We start from the raw sequence: 15,050 nt of genomic DNA, 5'->3' as shown, positions 1-15,050 counted from the left end.
TCTGAAATGAGATATATCCTTTTATAAATACAACACACGTGCGATAGCAGAAACTTGTACTGATGAAACAAAAATTATTTTTAAAAATAAAAATGAGAAAATTTTTAGAAATCAAATGAAGATGTATTGGAAAAATAAAATAAAGTAAAGCAGAGAATAGAAATATGAAATAATTAAATTAAATTACGTACATAGTATGATTCCTATGTCCCATTTCCTTTATGATGTCTAGCGGATCGTAATTGTGTCATATGTTTTTCAGAGAAGAATTTAATAACTGAGAAATAAGAATGCAGGCTGATCTATTTTTCGGAGTTTCTGGTAAAATGGACCATTGACTTTTTATTCTATTCTTTTTTTCTAAAAAAATTATAATATTATTTAGTTCATGTTTTATTACACAGAAACTAATTTCTGCAATAGAAAACCATATAACTTTCCCATGTAAGAATTTTAGTTGACTAGTAGAATTTCTGCAGACACAAATTGATCGAATTCATGCAGAAAACCATATAACTTTCCCATGTAAGAATTTTAGTTGACTAGTAGAATTTCTGCAAACACAAATTGATCGAATCCGTGATATATAAACCTAAAATCTCTTTTCCTCTCAACTTCCGCTCTCTTTTGACTAAAGAGGAAAATAATTTCAATACAATTTAAAGATAGATGTTAGAATATTTTTTTATAAAAAAACACATATAACCAAATGAACCCCATCGATCCTCCATTGTGATAACCTCTCTGTACAAACAACGCAAGATGAAAATCTCATCCTTGAAACACTGATATTTCCTTATTCCAACCAAAGATAACTCAACCCTACCCATCCCGATCGGCAGCCGACGAGAAACTCAGCGGAGGGGAGATTGACTGACTGACCCCTACATATATTTTTCGAGCTAGTAACTCGAAAACGTGGAATCATCTCCAACTTGTGATGCGTTGGATGATTTCGGGTATTTCTTCGATGAGGAGGAAGAAGAAGAAGAAGACAAATCACCTGATCTTTTCCTCAGCATCTGTCTCATGCCATCGGCAACTCGAATCGCGGGATTCGACTTAAATTTACTACAAAACGACATATGTGCCTTCACAGCTTCGTCCATCCCGAACTGTTTTTTACCTCTACTAGCTTCATCTCTCACAGCTTCGGAACACAGACCACACAGCCATTTACCATCGAATTTGGACTTCACTTCTGTTATGTATTCTTGCGTGCAGTCTTCCTTTAACCCACAGCACTCGCACTTCACCAATTCAATCATGTCCATCAATTTTCTTGAGTTGGGTGAATGGCTCAAGTGTAACTCAAGAAGTGATACATATACGCGGAAATTTTCGACAAACTAATTTATATTTTCGGACATGAAAATTAGGAGAGATCAAATTGTGTGATATATGGCGTGGGAGAGTGTTTTTTTATGTGGTTAAGAGTGAGCAGAAGTAAGAAAAGGGAATGAGAAAGGAGATAATTTATAGTTGCCATTGTTCTCTATAATATTGGAGACACTGGAACATTAGGCAAAGTTATTGTATTATAACTTTTGTTTTTTTTGTTACTTTATTTCGTCGAAATATTGACATGACATTTATATAACGTTGAAAATTTTGACATATTATCATATCAGCATTCAAAAGCGGACCCTAAGTTTTTCTTGGCTATACAAAATATATCGTTGTTGTTTGTATTGAATCTTGATGAAAATAAACCGTATATATACTTGCTTAATTAATGAGCTCTAAATCAACTGTTTTATAAATAACTTTTTTACTCAATTATGAAACGAAATAAAAATAAAAATAATAATATTTTTCTCTACTCGAGTTCCTAATAGAGACAAAGCTGCACATCAATGCATTGCACTAAAATCATAAACAATGGTTTTTTAAAAAAATCTTACAATTAATGTGAGACATCAGAGGTAGGAGACAGTCAAACGTGAAAAGACTAAATTAAACTCATATGGATGAAATTTATTAATCAATAATTGATGTCAATTGCTGTGATTGAACATTTAAAGCCAAATTTCTTCACAAACGAGCGGAGTTGATGTCGGAACTCTCTACCCAACAATTTTATAGCTACTCCACATTTTTGTATTGTGGGATAATGTGATTTTCATTTCTATTCGCACTAAAATATTCTAAGTTTAGGTTCAGCTGGTATTGACAAATTGAATCTCCGATCCGGACTATGAAAGAATTAGACTAAATTTTATGTATAAAAAATTTAAAAAAAATCTGAGCCAACCGGGCGGTCCGCCCCTGCACGACAGCAAATGGATATGGATAGTTGGAACTGTTTTTTATGCCAGGTTCAAATTTTTATTGTTTTGGACACTGACATACATGTATAATAACATTGTTAATAAACTGTTCTGTAATTGGGTTAAGTCGATGCTACATGTGGGGACAGTGCCCCCACATAGTTTGAATGAACAAGATTCACAAACATATTTGATTTTAAAAAATTTGTGGGCCATGTATGTGTGGCTAAATTTGGGCCAGTGATTCTATCATATGGATAATGTCCTTATATGTAGGATGAAATCAATCCTGTAATTGTATTATTATTTTAGAACACGTTATCGCTTGTAGTAAATTCTCGAAACTTTTCATCCTCCTAATTAGCTCGGATGAGTATCTGGCCGTATTGTCGCAATTTCTATGCCAATAATGGTGGAACAAGTGAAAGGTGTCATGTGCATATATACCGGCATTATTTCATTCAATGAAAAAAATACATTATTTTAGTTTTTAAAATTAAAATTTATTTGGTAAAAATTATACATGGCTCTAGATCTTATCCCTTTGATCTTGAAATGTTGATATTTTGTTAAAAACATGCATGTCATGCTTATCGACATGATCATTAAGTTATAAAGCTATTGATACATTTGTTATAACAATACATTATATCAAAACTCTGTCCACGAGCTCATTTAATTGATGATCGATGATGTGACACTCATTTATTAGATATGTAATTTTTTTTTATGTTTCATCATGTTTAATAGGTGAATATTACATCATTGATGCTTATATAAGTATGTACAGTGAAAGTGCAAAATATAAAAATTGTTATATGTTAAAAATTTTGATATGTTGTACACTCATCGTATATACTTATATGAGCACAGATGATGTGACACGCTTAATTGATTAAAATAGAGTGTGTATCTGTATATTATTTGACTAAAAATTTGAAATGTAATTAATTAGTCATGATACTCTTAGATTTTCCACATCATATTTTAGTTGTTAGTTCACATGAAGCTTTTTCGATAATAAACATTAATTTGATTCCAAAAAATGTGATGGAGTGTCAAGTATGAATGAAAAAAATAAATTATAAAAAACATAGAAGCCAATTATTTGGTTGTATAGATCTATGAATAGCAGGTCTTCGGACTGGGAAGTCGCCCAGTTTGGTAGGTATGATTAAGCTCGGATTATTTATTAATAATTTGTTTCGTAAACTTTACATTGATTATATGTTTGACTATTTTCATCTTTTGTCTTGGAAAATAAATCCATGCCTTGAAAATGGACAATATCTATCCGGCTACAGTCACCAACACTGATACAACGTGATAACGAAAATGCCTCTCAATGAAATTTAAAAAATAGCAAGCGGGTCTTGTAAACCTAATTCTCTTTCTTCAGAAGAAGCGTGGAGAGGAACAGCTGATGAATCGCGACTTCCAAATTCAAATGGGCCAACCATAAATCTCGTTTTTTGGATAAATCTGAAGAATTTCGAAGCTTATTCGAAGGTAAAACGTGAAAGATTACAACTTTGGAGAAAAATAAACGAATGAGAAATAAATGAAAATATAATATGCAGGTATTTTGGTCATAAATATGTTTATCATAATGTTATCTCTCTTGTTAAATTCGTACAATACATAATATTATATATCCATCAAATTACATATCTTATCATATCAAACATTTAAATTATTAATTATTCAATTATCACAGCCTACTAACATAACGAACCCTTAGTTTTCATAAAAATTCTTGTAAAACTATATTACGAGTTAATTTCATGAAACATATATTCAGTTCAACCCAACTTATGATAAAATATTATTTTTATGTCAATTTTTTTATGATAGATATAGATCAAATCAATTCGTATCATAAATATAGATATGTAAGACGATTTCATATAATTTTCAAATACATGACAACAACAAATACTAGCTCCATCGATAATTTTACAAGTTGAAAAAAATATATATCACTAGTCTGCACAACACAGAAAACGAATGGATCGGCGGGCCGGTAATTAATAATAATTACTTAATGTAGTGAATCAAAGTCGTGGATGAAATAATATATAGTAAAAGAAAGATGATGCTATGGTTAGACGTACTAAAAAAAAGAGAGTAACATGACTTTGTTCACTCTAAAAATAGACAGCCAGCCCCCCTATCGATTTATAACCACATAAATTAAATTACCTCCATCGAGTTGGTCAGTAGGTGAATGTTTATCTAGTAGTCATAAATTCGATTTTTCTTACTAAAATTTTCTCATGTCACACATGTTTTGTCTACTGCAGTTTGTCTGACTAACGTGGTTTACAGGCTATATAAATCAGCCAGGGATATAGGGGTTGTGATTTGTGGTTTTCCCCTCTCAGGCGACCTAATCCACAATGCCACGTTAAGATTTAAAGGCATCGGAAAGATAGTCGTTGTCCGCTCTCAAAACTTGTAAATTTCTTGTCTAGTGGGAAGCCGGCAGTCCCAATGGCCACACTGGAACTGTCTTGCGGCTTTCATTTCTTCGAAAGAAAATGAAACCGATGATGCCCTGCGCCTCTGGCAAATCTCATTCATGTATCTTTAAAATAGTAAACCGTCGACGGCTAATAGTTCATTTGAAACTAATGTTTAATTTCAAGTTTGAGACGAGTTCTCATATTCGAGATCTCATTGCAGCAAACATCTTCTCAATTAAAAAAAATTCCGATTGTCTAGCTTATATTTTTTTAATCTATATAGCGGTTCATCAAATTTAGATAGTTGTTTCAGGCAAGAGTTGCCATCAAACACATCATTTTCTTTCATTGCAAAATAATTTAATTCACATATACGTTATTATCAGATATGTCATAGTTAATTAAATGATGACAAAAAATGATATTGAGTAGCTATTCAACAAATCTTATGTGTGAATGTTTTATTAAGGTCGATTATCTTTTTTCGCGGTATTATGTGTAAAAAATTATATTAGCTTGAGCAGTTGCAATCACCTACGTATACTACTCATCATGTTTTGTGCGTCTTGCATATCTATATCGTTATATTTAATTTTCCGTTCGTTTTGATAGAATGATTTCGATATTTTATATGACCATCGACTTTCAGTTTTAGTCATGCATTTTTTTTGTTAATTTTAGTTTTTTCAGCGTTAATGTGACACTATATATATCAGCGTCGCATTAGTGTCAAATCAGCCGCATGTTAGAAAAATGACTTAAATTTTCAAAAAAAAAATTAAATAACGAATTAATATTGAAATTTGATAGTATAAAAAACTAAAAAAGACGAGCAAGGATTTTTGTATAGAAGCAGAGCTAACTATTTTTTATAACATGATATTATATACATACATACATATATATAATTATTTAAAGTTCATCCTTCAAATTAATTGTTCTATGGTTCCAATGATTCCTCACATGTGATGTTGTTTTTTCCTCCATATAATCAGATGCAGATATGCTATTTTCAATTATTTTGGTAGAGACCAAAATGCCTATTTAATGTCCTTCACATGGCTTCCCGCATGTAATAATACATTTTGTCCATTCCTAACCGTTTATTCCTTTTCATCAACTAATTTTTACATTAATTGCGGTGCGACAGTAGAGACGTGCGATTGTCTATCAGACAAAAAAAATAAAATTCTCAAATTTAATATGTCGTGATCGTTATTTTGTAAGAATGGATATTTTGCATCCTTCCCCCAGAGGACTAGAAACATATCGAGTAGTCCCTAATCATTCAAATATCTTTTTTTGGGAAATCAGTGGGCTGGATCTTATTATATTAGCTATATGTTAGTGACACTTTTACGTAAATATCCAACTAATCCGGTTGTATGCATATCTGATTTTTTTAAAAAAGATTTAACGCATATTGTGAATAAAATTTACTAAATTGGGTTATGTTGGAGTTGGTATTGTGATACCCTTGTCCCACATCTGAAAAATTAAAGATGTAAAATGAATTTATAATAGGCTACAATGGACTTCTATAGCAACTTCAGTTAATCATTTTCGTAAAGCGAGGACGAATACGAAGTAGTTGCTATAGGAGTTCATTGTGCAGTCACGCAGGCGCGGGCCTGGGCTCGGGGCGTGACATGCATTTTCATGTGCGATAAAACATTTGTGATAGTGTTTCACAAAACAATTTTATGAGACATATTTATGACCCGAATTAATCGGTATTTTTTTTACTTTTTCACTCGAGAATGATGTCACATGAAATTCATTCTACTTTGTATGACTAATATACAAATAGTAAGATATGAATTTAAGATTGAGCTTATTGTTTCATTATTAATAATAAAATTCTAATCGAAATTTTATGGATTTCAAATCCATATATCCGAATACTTATGTGATTTGTATTAATATGCACACAAAAATGGGTAGGAAAATTGACATCAGTTGAGAAACAACATAAAAATATCACGGCATTTAATTGTTTGTATAATGTTTTTATCCACCGCATATTCAAAATTGCATGATATAATAAATATTCGAGGTTCTTCTTAATGTTAACCTTTTGTTGAATTGAAATTAAGTTTGATACTCAATGAACTCATATTTACGAAGCCAAACTGACGAATCAAGATTTTTATATATTCTATAAAAATTTAATCATATTCAAAATAGACTTTCATGAAATTTTAAAAAAATTCAAGGTTAACTTTTAAAAACCCTATAAAACTTTAGATGTGATCAAAATGGTAAAAACTTGTGTGAGACGGTCTCACGGGTCGTATTTGTGAGACATATATCTTATTTAGGTCATCCATGAAAAAATATTATTTTTTATGCTAAGAGTAGGGTTGACCCGTCTCACAGATTAGGATCCGTGAGACGGTCTCACATGAGACCCACTCATTCAAAATTTCAATAGATTTTTAATAACTCCGTAAAATTCATTAACATACAAACATGAAAGCCTAAAGTATAACTACAAATTATCAAAATTGTCTTTGTATAAACCCAAAGATTCTGATGGATTTTTAAAGTTTCTAACTCTTACACAAACTCTTTTTTTTTTCTTTCTCACATTACATCTCTTCTCTTCACATCTTCTCCCACATCATCTTTCTTTATCACTCTCTAATTTTCAAAATTTATGTTACATACACTTTCTTTTTTTCTTTTCAAATTTTTCATTTTTTGTTAATTACTCATTTAATAATTTTTTATTTTAATATCATAAAAAATTTTGAATTCTATAATTGCTTGTATGATTTTAATTTATGATTCATACAAATAAATGTAATATTCAATAATAACAAAAGATTATCCAAAAAAATAACGTCGTCTAATTTTTAATAGTTGAATAACCTCACAAAAAACATGATAAAAAAATAAAATAAAATTTTTAAGCTATAATTTGTAAAGAAATTTTATGATATAATTGATAAAAGTATGTTTTTTCATTTGTTGTTTAAAAATTACATTTTATTTCTTTATTTTACGATTGTTAATCTTGAAATTTTACGTGGTTTAAAATTGTTATTATGAATTTTTTAATAAAATTATTACACTAGTTTCAAGAAAATCGTAAAAAAAAAAAAAAATTGGCTCATAGAATTGAAATTAGTATTAATTTTTCTAAAAAATAAATTTAAACTTTTTATTAATTTTTTAGATAAAAATTGATTTTTAAAATTCTTTTTTAACATTTGCAATTATATATACACAGTGATGCATTTTTAAAAATTTACGAATATATATAAAAAATCCATATATATACACTATGTATTTAAAGATTAATTGATTTCATTTTTAAATACTAATATATAATTTTGAAAAATATTTTAATTTGAATATGTTATATAAGTCAATTAATTATTAATTCAAAAAAACTAATAGAAAATAATATGTTATAATTAAATACAAAATCTACATAGAATTATATAAAAAAAATTGTAAAAGTTATAAAAATCTTGTAAAAAGTTTACAGGAATCCACGTATTTTTTTTTTATAAATCTATAAGATTATGTAAAAGTCAATAAAAATCTCTCAAATCTATAAAAAATTTATTATTTAAAAAAATAATCTAAACTATGAATTGAATACACCACCTAATTTGTTATACAATGACTTATAACATCATTTAGACTAGTGCACCGACACACGTGTTGCGTGCTTGTATAATATTTTTTATAATTCATTTGATTTATATTTAAATGAGGATCAAAATATAATTATAAAATAATGAGGGACCATACTATAATTTTGATATATAAATTAAAAAATAAAAGAATAAAAAAATTATCTCGTAAGAATTGAACATATAACCTAAATCCAAAAAAACAATGACTCTATCCGCTGAACTACATATAATTTGTATTAAAATTTTAACATTTTATTAATATATATATATAATTATTAAAACGGACCATGACACCAAAGTTAATTACTCTAAAAGGCTCAATCTTAATAAAATAGTATAAATTATTTTTTTTTTTGAAAACAAATAGTATAAATTATTTATGTACTATAATTTATCGATTTTCCAATTTTGTTTCTGAATAACACGCTTTGGTTTATATGTGTTGGGATTGAGTCATTTTCGCTTATTGTAACACAACAAAAAAAAAAAAAAAAAAAATGGATCAAGACTTTCTTACTTGCCGTGCAAACATTAGACATAAAACGAAAGTGACATACACGATTACTCATGGTACTTTAAAATAAATTTGAGATAATTTTATAAAAAAATATATTAGGAATACTAAATATATAAATGTGAGTTATATACATGATTATGCATTATTTTTAAATATATATATTTGAGATAGTTTCCTAATCTAAAAAAATCAAGAAAAATAAATTGAAAAAGAGAGGGACCGATGGCTGGAATATCTCCAGAATCAAAATCAGAAGAACGCGATGAAGAATCCAACGAGATCACCCTGAGACCTATAGCACTGTCCGACATAGATGATTTCATGGTGTGGGCAACAGATGATAGAGTAAGCCATTTCTGCACATGGGATGCTTACACTTCCAAACACCAAGCTTTCCAATTCATCAACGATGTTGCCATTCCTCATCCTTGGTTTCGAGTCATCTGCATCAATAATCGGGCAGTTGGCTCTATATCCGTCACACCAGATTCTGGTAAGGTTCTTCGTTCGTGTGTTTGTTTGTTTTTGTTTCGGTTCTTTGTATAAAACAACAATATATGGACTGGTAGAGAAATGAAAGAAGAGAGAAAAAAGGGGAAAAGATCAGCTAAAATCACATTGAGCGTAATTGAGGCAGAGTTTCGTTTTTAATGGAACTTAGAAGAATGACAAGTTAACACTATTTGATTTTTGCCTTCTGAATTATGGCGTATACAACAGAAGGGTGCAGAGCTGAACTTGGTTATGTACTAGCTTTTGAGCACTGGGGAAAAGAGATTGTAACAAGAGCTGTGAAAATGGTGGCATCCAACATTTTTAAGGAATGGCCGGAGTTGAAAAGGCTTCAGGCTTTGGTGGATGTAGAGAACAAGGGGTCTCAAAGGGTGCTGGAAAAGGCTGGATTTTTAAGGGAAGGCGTTCTGAGGAAGTATCTGACTAGTAAGGGAAGATGTAGCGATATGGTGATTCTTAGCATTCTCTCTACCGATTTAGTTTCTTGACTTTCACTGGTTCTGTATTTTTAAGCTGGTTATTTGTTGCAAGGAAATGTAAACTAAACTTTGTTTCTAAGATTTGCACTGGTTCTGTATTACAGTCCATATGCATAGTCATTCACCCCTCTAAATTCAAGTAACTTCACATTCTCATATTTAGATTTTATAAGAAAAGAAAAAGAAAGTGCAACGAACAATTTGAAATGAAAATCAAGAAACAACTTTGGGTGACCAGGAAAGCGCAACACAAGAAATTATGCACGTCACTCTTCTATTCTAAAAATGAGCTAACGGTATTCTATTGGGAAACTTTATCTGTAGACAAGAAACTATAAACAAACATGTCTCTAATTCCACCTTTGTTAAACCATACTTTCTCAGAAAACCTTCCCTTGTAAATCCAACTTTTTCCAACACCCTCTGAGACCCTACATTCTCCTCCTCCACCAAATCCTCCAACCCTACTGAAAATGGGAACTTTCTGAAAACACATGGAATCGTCATTCTCATAGCTTCAGTCATAATTCCTTGCCCCCAATACTCGTACCCAATGGCAAACCCCACGTGGGCACGGTGTTGATCACCCCAGATTCAGCCTTGATGGATACATACCTAGTGGAACGATTGTCTATGCAAATGGATTGGTGCCACGGATGTGGAATAGCAACATCCTTGATATATAACGTAAGGCTTCTTCTCTAGAGGTTATGGTGCCCCATCTTAGGTAATGTATCACCTTATCATTACTCACCCATTTGAGAAAGTCATCAATATCAGAAAGGTCGAAGGGTCTAAAAGTTATCCTTGAGGTATAATCCATATGAACTCAATTCAACAGGACCCGAAAGGGCTACAAGTCTGATATGGGGATGAATTTAGTAAAGAGAGAATTGTATGGTTGACAAGATAACGCGGACTTGTGGCGCAGAATGTGATATCGTAACATAACGTCAAGAATCGGGGTATTGAATGGCTATATAGCAGTAACAGTTATTGAACATAGGCAGCCAGCAGCCTCTCTTGACCGACCCAAAACTTAAAGTTAGAGTATAAGGTGTTGGTGTTATGTAGAGAATCAACAATCTGAAAGAGAGAATAAGAAAAGGAAGCTGTGTATGAAAACTCGGGTTTGAGGCAAATTTGTGAAGTTTTGTTTCTTCTCACTTCTCAAAGTTTGGTAATGAGTTTTATTGGCAAATTAATTACCTTAAGATACAACGAACTCTTCAACACAATAATGTGGCAATCATATTGAGTTGCAAAACATGTATTCATAGATCTTGTAGGATTGCAATGGAGAGTTGTGTTTCTTCGTGAAGCAGTGTGTCCTAAATGAGATATGCATCCATTTACAAGATATGTTTTCAGCGAATAACTGATAGAGATGCAGTTATGGTTGCAAAAATTCAACCAAGAGAGACAATGCTTCAAGAAGAAATTTCCATGAATTTTAAGAAGCAGAGTCGAGTCAACAAAAGAACTCTGCTTGTTTCCTATGTTTGTTATGTCGCATTGTAATTCACGTCTACTTTCTAACTTCTTTGCGACAAAGTAATCAATTTTTTTTTTTTTTTTGCTGGCCGACTCAAATCCCACTATTGAAACGCAAAATCCTATGAAAACTCATACATCCCATTCTAGCTACTATCTTCTTCATCGTTACAAACAGAAAAAAAGACGAAATGGGAAGCAGTTCAAAATTCAAATTGTCAACACACTCCCGCCACTGAAATACTGGATCCATATTCCGACGCCGACGCCTTCATGGAATGGTACTCCGACGAAAGAGTCGGCAAATTCTGCACGTGGGACACCACACTACCAAAGAAGCTGCCATTGATCACGTGACCCATGGCACAAGGCCACATGCCTCTCGGACCGGCCCGTCGGGTCAATATCCGTGACGCCATTCCCGAGCGATGATGGCCGAAATCGGATGCGTGGTGGGTTCTGCTTCTTTGGGAAAAGGGATCGCCACTCAAGCGGATAAATAGCCGCGAACGCGGTGTTCGTGGAATGGAGGCATCTGGAGCGACGGGAGGCGGTGGTGGACGTGGAAAATCCGGCGTCCCAGCGGGTTTTGGGGAAGGCCGGGTTCACGAGGGAGGTGTCTGAGGAAGTGCTACACGATGAAGGCCAAGAGATGCTGTCATGTTTAGCCTCTTGCATACTCTATTATTTAATGGATACCTGAAGTTTTTTAGGAAGAACAATTTGGATAAATTTTATATGTTAAATCTTTGAGAGAACACAAAAACTCACGGATAATTTTCGTGAAAATATCTTCAACTTTCTTAATTCATGAAAAGTTAAATTTGGATCGATATGACGGAAATAAATATGTGACATTGTCTCGTAAGAGACCTATTCTTACAAAAGAAAGAACGTGAAATAGATCATTTGAAGAATGGCTTTTATGTTAAAAGATTGAGAGAAATAAATAAAAAAATTCTTTACTATTATGTATTATATTCTGTATTCGAACATCAAAATATGAAATAAAATTTTACAAAAGTAAAAAAAAAAATACCAAATGGATGGAATTTATCAAGAGTAAGTTTGAAACGATTTTACGAATTTTTTTTTCTGAGTCAACTCGATTCATACTTGAAGAGAAAAGTGATATTTTTAACATAAAAAATTATATTTCTCATTAATCCAATCAAGTTGGAGTCTCATAAAATTGACATGTGAGATTGTCTCAATTTGAGTGTTTATGATTTGTTAATTCGGAAATGCTCATTCAGTTCTGATTTATTTTTTAGGTTATTTTTAAAAAAATTAAAATTACTTTTCGATGTTTGTGACGGTAAATAATTTGTTTTCAAATTATTAACTTTGAATATATTCGAACCAAAATTTGCTATCTACCAAACTCGACCTCATAATATGATTTATGCATTGATAAATTAATTTTTAAAATACATCATGTCAAAGTTTGTAATGTCATCAAGGCGCAAAGAAATTTCAACACCTTTGAAATTGTCCTCCGTTTTTGTCACATTGTTTTTCTTGGTCCATAATATTTCACTATTCTTCAGAAGAAAGAACAAATGTCAAAACCAATAAAAAGCGAGCCGAATTTTATGAGCAGTGGTCACCTAAATCTCTACATCTCACAAATGTTGGTTGAAGTAGTTGAACCTCAAACTGAAACCCAAATTCTCTTGCTTCAAGTTAAATATTTTAAAAAATTAATATAAAGTTTTTTTGTATCCATATACTAAATCCCTCACATTTTACTCCTTGGAGATTCATATATTTCCTTTCAATCCCCCTAAAGAACCCTCAAACCGAACCAATGGAAAAACTTAAAAGCTTCACATTTCTAGTACTGGCTTTTGTTGCAACATTACTGATCATCATTAGGCCAGTTTACGGCCAATCTCGTGCTATCTGCACGGGAGCCATGATTCGAAGCTTTGGCCCTTGCATTAACTTTCTGACCGGTGGCTCCAACGCGTCGTCTCCAACTCCAGATTGCTGCAGTTCACTCAAGAATCTGGTCAGCAATGGACAAGATTGCTTGTGCCTCATTGTTACAGGAGGTGTCCCTTTACAGATACCTGTAAATCGAACTCTTGCTATATCTCTTCCACGTGCTTGTAAGATGTCTCGCGTTCCCGTTGAGTGTAAAGGTGAAAGTTTATAATTCGGAAGCTTTGCCAACATTCTAGGACAACTTAATAATTGTAAAGTACTATTTATCACCTTTTAGTTACATTTTGCATGCAGTTATCATAGATGCTATAAATTTTTTACTTGATGAATTGCTGCATATAACTTTTGTATGATGATGGTCGACCCGAAAATGCTCGATTTGGAAGTAGATTCACTTCTTGTATTATGTATATGTTCTAGCATTCTCATGTAGCCACTGCCATTCCTGTTCCAGCTCCTGTTATGCTTTCAAATCATTATTTTAACAAATGTTGAAACTCGATTGTCATTTCATTAAATGATACTTTATTTGTCAAATCCAGAGAAACCAAGTGGGAGTGGACCTGATTTGTCTCCTGCATCATCTCCTCCAAGTCCTAGAGGTACTCTATTTCCATGTTAAGTTTTTGAGGTCGCAGTGGCAACACAAAAAATTTCAATAGGGAGGCACTTTATCCTACCTTGGAAAAGTTTAAATATCAAAAAATCGATCAGTAAACTTTGAGAAGTTCGAGTTACATCCAAAGTATAATTTAATTATGAGGTAAGGGTTAACTTTTGATATCAAATGCAAAATTGCAGTTCCAATTATTCCACAGCCTGTAATACCTTCTTTGGCACCAGAAAGTGACTTGGTTCCGACGCTGACGCCGCCAGGAATGCGACCAACTCTGGTACCATCGACCGCTGAGATGGCTCATAACGTTTTCAGTTCTCTAACGGCAGCGGCGTTGGGAGTCTATTTCTTGAAATTCTGTTGATTTTGCTCGTTCTATTCGTGTTAATTCGAGAATGTAAAATATATTTTTTTACTGTAAATTCAGCATATATATCTTCTGAATTATTCCAATAAATTCACGAGTGGCAGATACTCCAGCATAAGATTGCAGGAAAATAAACTAGCAAATAGCAGTTATAATACGCTCGGTAAATCAAACCAGAGAATCGAATGAGAGCAAGCGGAATCGTCGACTGATAATAAACAATATATATCGATGAGCACCTTGCATGTGTATATTCCAACCTCAGAATATATTTAAAAATCAAATTTCAGCCATTCCTAAAAGAAAAAAAAAGGACATCAAATGGCATTTCTTGAAATTATTAAAGAAATACGCAGATGAAGTTTTAAATATTGTCCGCGCAAACACCCTCAAACGCTTTTAACTAGAGCCAACTAAAATAAAACCTTCCATTGAAGGACTATTTAATGTTAGAGAAAATATGAATAAAATGGAAATGTGGTTGTCCCACGTTGGAAGCTTAGAGGACTAAGGGTTTGGGCCCCAAGGGGTACCAAAGCTTTTAGAAGGGGGGAGACGCTGCTAGGCTAGGTCTCGGTGAATTAAACACACGCGCGCGCGCCCGGCTCGGCGCGGCGAGGCGAGGCGTGTCTCGGCGCGGCGAGGCGAGGCGTGGTCTTTGACGCGCGCATTCGAGTGCACGCGGACAGAAACCAGCGCGCGGCCGCGCATGAAGTCGCGCGCGCGTCA

The 15,050-nt window shown here is 32.6% G+C and overlaps 4 protein-coding genes and 1 pseudogene across 5 annotated transcripts; 3 read left to right on the top strand and 2 right to left on the bottom strand.

The window, feature by feature from the left end:
- Positions 1 to 678: 678 nt before the first annotated feature.
- On the bottom strand, positions 679 to 1,518 carry LOC140814669 (uncharacterized). The gene has a single exon (XM_073173724.1). The coding sequence runs from the start codon at positions 1,272 to 1,274 to the stop codon at positions 903 to 905; it is 372 nt and encodes a 123-aa protein (XP_073029825.1). The 5' UTR covers positions 1,275 to 1,518; the 3' UTR covers positions 679 to 902.
- Positions 1,519 to 9,068: 7,550 nt separating this feature from the next.
- On the top strand, positions 9,069 to 9,997 carry LOC140814409 (uncharacterized). Of its 2 annotated transcripts, none has more exons than XM_073173370.1 (2): positions 9,069 to 9,395; positions 9,626 to 9,997. In XM_073173370.1, exons 1-2 carry the CDS (start codon positions 9,125 to 9,127, stop codon positions 9,901 to 9,903), a joined length of 549 nt encoding a protein of 182 aa, XP_073029471.1. In that variant the 5' UTR covers positions 9,069 to 9,124; the 3' UTR covers positions 9,904 to 9,997. The 2 variants fall into 2 exon arrangements, with proteins under 2 accessions (XP_073029471.1, XP_073029470.1); XM_073173369.1 differs by having other exon boundaries at positions 9,078 to 9,395; positions 9,623 to 9,997.
- Positions 9,998 to 10,081: 84 nt separating this feature from the next.
- LOC140814410 (uncharacterized) lies at positions 10,082 to 10,971 on the bottom strand (annotated as a pseudogene).
- Positions 10,972 to 11,229: 258 nt separating this feature from the next.
- LOC140815669 (uncharacterized) lies at positions 11,230 to 12,091 on the top strand. Its single transcript, XM_073174741.1, has 3 exons — positions 11,230 to 11,394; positions 11,539 to 11,741; positions 11,920 to 12,091. The coding sequence occupies exons 1-3, from the start codon at positions 11,230 to 11,232 to the stop codon at positions 12,089 to 12,091; spliced, it is 540 nt and encodes a 179-aa protein (XP_073030842.1).
- A 1,021-nt stretch (positions 12,092 to 13,112) lies between these two features.
- Positions 13,113 to 14,418, top strand: LOC140814796 (non-specific lipid transfer protein GPI-anchored 20-like). Its single transcript, XM_073173894.1, has 3 exons — positions 13,113 to 13,535; positions 13,881 to 13,940; positions 14,140 to 14,418. The coding sequence occupies exons 1-3, from the start codon at positions 13,199 to 13,201 to the stop codon at positions 14,316 to 14,318; spliced, it is 576 nt and encodes a 191-aa protein (XP_073029995.1). The 5' UTR covers positions 13,113 to 13,198; the 3' UTR covers positions 14,319 to 14,418.
- The last annotated feature ends 632 nt before the right edge of the window (positions 14,419 to 15,050 follow it).

This window comes from Primulina eburnea, chromosome 15 (genome assembly GCF_022965805.1).
Source record: "Primulina eburnea isolate SZY01 chromosome 15, ASM2296580v1, whole genome shotgun sequence".
NCBI classification, from domain to species: Eukaryota; Viridiplantae; Streptophyta; class Magnoliopsida; order Lamiales; family Gesneriaceae; genus Primulina; species Primulina eburnea.
The sequence above is the reverse complement of the archived record's forward strand: the minus strand, read 5'-3'. Positions and strand labels throughout refer to the sequence as shown.